The 7,190-nt window shown below is 55.5% G+C and overlaps 1 protein-coding gene across 1 annotated transcript in view; it reads left to right on the forward strand.

Moving 5' to 3' along the window:
• eif6 (eukaryotic translation initiation factor 6) overlaps positions 1–6,855 on the forward strand; it is a 47,173-nt gene extending 40,318 nt beyond the window's left edge. Inside the window, exon 6 of the mRNA XM_068000135.1 lies at positions 6,569–6,855. Coding sequence (XP_067856236.1) covers positions 6,569–6,578 — 10 coding nt within the window. The 3' untranslated portion in view covers positions 6,579–6,855. The remainder of the gene's footprint in view (positions 1–6,568) is intronic.
• Positions 6,856–7,190: the final 335 nt, after the last annotated feature.

The raw sequence follows: 7,190 nt of genomic DNA on the forward strand, positions 1-7,190 counted from the left end.
TATCTAACTCGGCCCAGAAGTGAAATATTGTTTGTTATGTATGGTGATCTCATTGACCTGACCTGGGAAAATAGGAACAGAAAGGAAGGCCATTCAGCCCCTCGAGCCTGTTCCACCATTCTATTACATCATGGCTGATCTGTATCTCAACTCCATCTCCCCAACTTTGCTCCATATCCCTCGATACCCTTACCCAACAAAAACCTATCGCTCTCCGTCTTGAAAGCTCCAATTGACCCCCAGCATCCAGGCATTATGGGGGGAGAGGGTTCCAGATTTCCACTCCTCTTTTTGTGAAGAAGGGTTTCCTGATTTCACCCCTGAACGGTCGAGCTATAATTTTAAGATGGTGCCCCCTCTTTCTGGATTCCCCCACCAGAGGAAATAGTTTCTGTATCTACCCTATCGAATCCCTTAATCATTTCAGATCCGATCTCCTCTCGACCTTTTAAATTCAAGGGAATACAAGCCTAGTCTATGCAACCTGTCCTTGTAATTTAACCCTTTTAGCCCCGGTATCGTTATGGTGAATCTGTGTTGCACCCCCTCCAAGACTGATATATCCTTCCTGAGGTGCGGTGCCCAGAGCTGAACGCAGTCTCTCCAGACGGGGTCTGACCAGAGCTCTGTACAACTGTAGCATCACTCCCACCCCTTGTATTCCAGCCCCCCTTTAGATATAGGCCAACATTCCATCAGCCTTTTTGATTATTTTTTGTACCTGTCCACTTGCTTTTAGTGATTTCTGTACTTTGACCCCTAAATCCCTTCGCTCCTCCACAGCTCCTCGCTCACCTTTAAGAAAATAATATCTGTGCCTTTATTCTGTAGGTTTCTAGACTGAGACTAGTACCTGCTTTAGAGCAGTGTGAACCTGAAGCCCTGAGCTATACTGCCAGCTGCGCACTGCCCTATACTTGGGCACAGTGGAGCTCTGAGCCTGTGTGAAAATCAGTAATGTTCAGCAAGGGCCCAGCTGTCTTATTGGCTCCGCACTAATATTAAAAATGTAAAGGCCATCCACTAAATTCTTAAAACATTGAATCCATACCGGCCGGGGTCGGAGCCGGGGTTTGAGCCGGGGGGGTCGGAGCCGGGGTCGGAGCCGGGGGGGCCGGCGCGGGGCCGGGGTTGGAGCGGGAGCCGGGGTCGGAGCCGGGGGGGCCGGCGCGGGGCCGGGGTTGGAGCGGGAGCCGGGGTTGTGGCCGGGGGGCCGGCGCGGGGCTGGGGTTGGGGCCGGGGTTGTGGCCTGGGGGCCGGCGCGGGGCTGGGGTTGGGGCCGGGGTTGTGGCCTGGGGTTGGGGCCGGGGGCTGGGGTTGGAGCCGGCCGAGCCTCACGCTGCATTCTATAATTGCACTCAGATCCCAGTTTGCTGTCGCAGAGATTGCAGTGTAACTGACCCCTTCGGTATTGCATAGCTTGGCAGCATAGTTGAGAAGGGGCCTCAGTTGGTGATCTGACTCGGGCCTGGCAGGTGGGAAGGTTCTAACGTTCTCTCCCGGTGTATGATGAGATGAGTCACCTCACCCAGGGAAGCATCAGGGACCACCGGACAGTCGCCCCCGCCTCCCTCAGGGACCGGACAGTCGCCCCCGCCTCCCTCAGGGACCGGACAGTCGCCCCCGCCTCCCTCAGGGACCGGACAGTCGCCCCCGCCTCCCTCAGGGACCGGACAGTCGCCCCCGCCTCCCTCAGGGACCGGACAGTCGCCCCCGCCTCCCTCAGGGACCGGACAGTCGCCCCCGCCTCCCTCAGGGACCGGACAGTCGCCCCCGCCTCCCTCAGGGACCGGACAGTCGCCCCCGCCTCCCTCAGGGACCGGACAGTCGCCCCCGCCTCCCTCAGGGACCGGACAGTCGCCCCCGCCTCCCTCAGGGACCCTTTCACTTCCTGATTTGTCTCCAGTCGCCTCTGTTGGAAAATGTGTGTTTGGATGCCCAGCGATGCCTCCCATGGTTGAGTGGCCTGTCAGCATTCACCATCATTGGATGAGGTACCAGTGGACAGTCGATCCCCTGGGAATGAGGCACAAGCATGAGTTTCAGGAGAGGGATGAAAATGAATTTAAATATCTAACCACTGCCATCACAGTGAGGAAACGAGTTTTACTGGTTTTACTGAGTCTGGTGGGAGGATGTACATCAAAATAGTTTTCATTTAAAATGAATACATCTAATTCTTCCCAATTTAGATGATTTCTAATGTGTGGTTTAAACAAAATCCATGGCGAGGAACATGGCCGCAGTTTATATCCCATGCTCAGCCGTGCCTTCGCCTGCCTGGGCCCCAAACTCTGCACGTCCCCCTCCAAACCCCTCGGGCTCTGCACGTCCCCCTCCAAACCCCTCGGGCTCTGCACGTCCCCCTCCAAACCCCTCGGGCTCTGCACGTCCCCCTCCAAACCCCTCGGGCTCTGCACGTCCCCCTCCAAACCCCTCGGGCTCTGCACGTCCCCCTCCAAACCCCTCGGGCTCTGCACGTCCCCCTCCAAACCCCTCGGGCTCTGCACGTCCCCCTCCAAACCCCTCGGGCTCTGCACGTCCCCCTCCAAACCCCTCGGGCTCTGCACGTCCCCCTCCAAACCCCTCGGGCTCTGCACGTCCCCCTCCAAACCCCTCGGGCTCTGCACGTCCCCCTCCAAACCCCTCGGGCTCTGCACGTCCCCCTCCAAACCCCTCGGGCTCTGCACGTCCCCCTCCAAACCCCTCGGGCTCTGCACGTCCCCCTCCAAACCCCTCGGGCTCTGCACGTCCCCCTCCAAACCCCTCGGGCTCTGCACGTCCCCCTCCAAACCCCTCGGGCTCTGCACGTCCCCCTCCAAACCCCTCGGGCTCTGCACGTCCCCCTCCAAACCCCTCGGGCTCTGCACGTCCCCCTCCAAACCCCTCGGGCTCTGCACGTCCCCCTCCAAACCCCTCGGGCTCTGCACGTCCCCCTCCAAACCCCTCGGGCTCTGCACGTCCCCCTCCAAACCCCTCGGGCTCTGCACGTCCCCCTCCAAACCCCTCGGGCTCTGCACGTCCCCCTCCAAACCCCTCGGGCTCTGCACGTCCCCCTCCAAACCCCTCCAAACCCCTCCGAATCTCTCCTTTCGCTCCGCACCAGTATTTGTAAATCAGTGTCCTGCTCTTTCCCACTCGTCCTCATTCCTTCCCTCAGGCTCCACCTGGGGCCACGAGACAGATTATTCCCCATTCCCACTACCTCCTGGTGTAGGGAGAGAGCTAGCATCTGTGTTGCCCTCCGAGATTCTGGCCCTCTGCTGTCCCTCTTTTAACTGGCAGCAATCCCATCAGTGAAGCACAGCAAATTACTGGTGGTTCCAGCTCAGGTGGACCATACACCTTGTTAACAATAAAAAGGTGAGAGTGCAGTTATTCCTCAGGATAAGCCCATGTATAACCCCTGCCCACCGCACAATGTGACTTTTGGCAGGTTCACAGCACAAAAATAATAAACAAAATTGGAAAATCCACCTCAAAATGGAGATAAAGGATGAAATTGCAGTGTGATCACACCTTGCACACCCACACCTTGCACACCCGTCGAAAATCATTCTTTCAGGGACAACGACTGTAGCACTACCTCCTGTCTCACCTACATTTAATTTACCAGAGATTTCTGAGCAGTCACTGCACAAGCCTGTACACTTGTACAGTAATAGAAAGAATGAACGTCCGTTTCTACAGCGCCTTTCACAACCTCGGGATGTCCCAAAGCGCTTTACGGCCAGTGAAGTATTTTTGAAGTGTAGTCACTGTTGTAATGTAGGAAACGCTGCAGCCAATTTGCGCACAGCAAGATCCCACAAACAGCACTCTGATAATGAGCAGATTGTGCATTTAGTGATGTTGGTTAAGGAACAAATGTTGATGCAGGAGACATGAGGTTATTAAGATGCATTGTTAGCGAGGCGAACCAGTGACACAGTGTATTAATGTATTCTGTGTGGTCAGTTAAGAGCTGCCACTGAGTGTCGAGAACTACAATAAATTTTTAATTCAAGCAGAAAATGGGATTTGAGGAAAGGGCCAAGTGATTCGATAAAGTGAAGCAAAGTATAAAACTGAGTAAATTAGATCATTGTGTCGAGTATCGAATTAAGATGCTGGGAAATGTGTTTTCAGTCCTGTCTATCGCTTATTAACCTGTATTCAGGCCCCAACAAACTGCGCCTGAGCATCAGGTTTCCAGCTTCACTTGTCTGCTCTTAACTAGGTTTAGGGATGTGTGAACAAGAAGCAGTTTAGTCACTAATCAAAGGGGGAAATAATTCCTAAAGAGGAACCTAATTCTAGTCTGCAGGCAAGACTGGTTTTAAACTACTTTGTTTGATGTCCCAAATACGAACAATTGGTTGTTTATGCAAGTATATGTTGCAGTAATTCATGAAACGCTGACCCATTCACCCTCGAGAATTGTCGGTGTCCCAGGGACCAGCTCCGCAAACTGCTAAACGGTCACAACGCCTTTACTGGAGCACTTAATGAGGCACACTCCTGGGGTGCCAGTCCTGAGGGAGCGCCGCACTGTCGGGGGGTCGGTGCTGAGGGAGCGCTGCACTGTCGGGGGGTCGGTGCTGAGGGAGCGCTGCACTGTCGGGGGGTCGGTGCTGAGGGAGCGCCGCACTGTCGGAGGGTCGGTACTGAGGGAGCGCCGCACTGTCGGAGGGTCGGTCCTGAGGGAGCGCCGCACTGTCGGGGGGTCGGTGCTGAGGGAGCGCCGCACTGTCGGGGGGTCGGTGCTGAGGGAGCGCCGCACTGTCGGGGGGTCGGTGCTGAGGGAGCGCAGCACTGTCGGAGGGTCGGTCCTGAGGGAGCGCCGCACTGTCAGGGGGTCGGTGCTGAGGGAGGGCCGCACTGTCGGAGGGTCGGTACTGAGGGAGCGCCGCACTGTCGGAGGGTCGGTGCTGAGGGAGCGCCGCAGTGTCGGAGGGTCAGTGCTGAGGGAGCGCCGCACTGTCGGAGGGTCGGTGCTGAGGGAGCACCGCACTGTCGGAGGGTCGGTACTGAGGGAGCGCCGCACTGTCGGAGGGTCAGTACTGAGGGAGCGCCGCACCGTCGGAGGGTCAGTGCTGAGGGAGTGCCGCACTGTCGGAGGGTCAGTGCTGAGGGAGCGCCGCGCTGTCGGAGGGTCAGTGCTGAGGGAGCGCCGCGCTGTCGGAGGGTCAGTACTGAGGGAGCGCCGCACTGTCGGAGGGTCAGTGCTGAGGGAGCGCCGCACTGTCGGAGGGTCAGTACTGAGGGAGCGCCGCGCTGTCGGAGGGTCAGTGCTGAGGGAGCGCCGCGCTGTCGGAGGGTCAGTGCTGAGGGAGCGCCGCGCTGTCGGAGGGTCAGTACTGAGGGAGCGCCGCACTGTCGGAGGGTCAGTGCTGAGGGAGCGCCGCACTGTCGGAGGGTCAGTACTGAGGGAGCGCCGCACTGTCGGAGGGTCAGTACTGAGGGAGCGCCGCACTGTCGGAGGGTCGGTGCTGAGGGAGCGCCGCACTGTCGGAGGGTCGGTGCTGAGGGAGCGCCGCAGTGTCGGAGGGTCAGTGCTGAGGGAGCGCCGCACTGTCGGAGGGTCAGTGCTGAGGGAGCGCCGCACTGTCAGAGATGCCGCATTCAGATAAGACGTTAAACCGAGGTCCTGTCTGCCCCCTCAGGTGGACATAAATGATCCCATTTCACGGTTCCAAAAAGAGCAGGTGAGTTCTCCATGGCGTCCTGGGCCAATATATAACCAATAGCCAATATCACTAAAACAGATTATCTGGTCATTATCTCATTATTGCTGAGTGCGATTTGGCTGCTGCATTTGTCTGCGTTATACTGACTACACTTCATAAGCCCTTTATTGGTTGTAAAGTGCATTGTGGGGTGAAAGATGTTATATAAATGCAAGTCTTATTTTTCTCCTACTTCAATGCACTGCTCATGCATCATGCCCCCCTCCCCCATCATAACTTCCAGCATTTACCCCCCCTCTCTGTCCCTTTCACTGCCATTTTTGGAGGGGATGGTGTGAGATTTGGAGGGGGATGGTGTGAGATTTGGAGGGGGATGGTGTGAGATTTGGAGGGGGATGGTGTGAGATTTGGAGGGGGATGGTGTGAGATTTGGAGGGGGATGGTGTGAGATTTGGAGGGGGATGGTGTGAGATTTGGAGGGGGATGGTGTGAGATTTGGAGGGGATGGTGTTCCCAAGACATTATTGCCCTTGTCCTTCTCAGTGGTAGAGGTTGTGGGTTTGGGAGGTGCTGTCGAAGAAGCCTTGGCGAGTTGCTGCAGTGCATCCTGTGGATGGTACACACTGCAGCCCCGGAGTGCTGGTGGGGGAGGGAGTGAATATTCAGCTTAGTGAAAGGGACAGTGATCAGAGGAACTGCCCTGTCCCGGGTGGTCTCGATATCCTGTATTATGGGATGTGTAGTTTGTAAGTTGGAGCGGTTTTGGTTGTTTTGTTTTGGCGACTGTCCGTTGACCCAATGTTCTGTAGCACTGACCTCTCTGAAGGTTTAACACTCTGATGAGTGACCCTGTGGCTGTCACTGGGGTAATACTGACTGATTCTGTTTATCTTTTGCAGCTTAACATAGAAGACGAGATGTGAGAGAGCTTCTCCAGAGGAAAATGCTGCTTTTGTCTTTCTACATCTGCAGGGACCTTTCCCCAAATCTTACTGCAATGCATCCACATCACTTGTATTCAATTTCTAAACCCTCTCCACCCGCCCCCAACCCTGAGGTTAAATGACCCAGGAGAAAAATCTGAATGTGAAAGAATGAGATGGTGAAATTGTCACCATGTGTTGATTAAACAGATCCGACTGTTCACAGTATACTGTGTAATAAATAAATCATTGCTTTTTAAGAACTTGTAAGTTGTTATTGAGCAGCTCGGTGACACTGCAGAAACGATCCCAGCCAGAGGGAAAATTCCCATAGCTTGTGAATACTCTCCCAGGAATTTTGAGGATTAATGGCAGTGAAGAGTTTACTGGGGATCGGGGCTGTTCCTGTGGAGTGTGCGATGGGCTGGGGGTGTGAGAATCAATAATAGCCTGACATTCGGAACTCAAAGCCAAACTCTCGTGGCTCTCCTCCCCGATGCTCTCTGCTGGGCCATGCACTGTTACATCACCAACCAGTGTGTGCTCAGTCTTGTTCATTTATTGTACAGATCACTCCTCAACCTGAGATGACTGACGG

This window comes from Heptranchias perlo, chromosome 19 (genome assembly GCF_035084215.1).
Source record: "Heptranchias perlo isolate sHepPer1 chromosome 19, sHepPer1.hap1, whole genome shotgun sequence".
NCBI classification, from domain to species: domain Eukaryota; kingdom Metazoa; phylum Chordata; class Chondrichthyes; order Hexanchiformes; family Hexanchidae; genus Heptranchias; species Heptranchias perlo.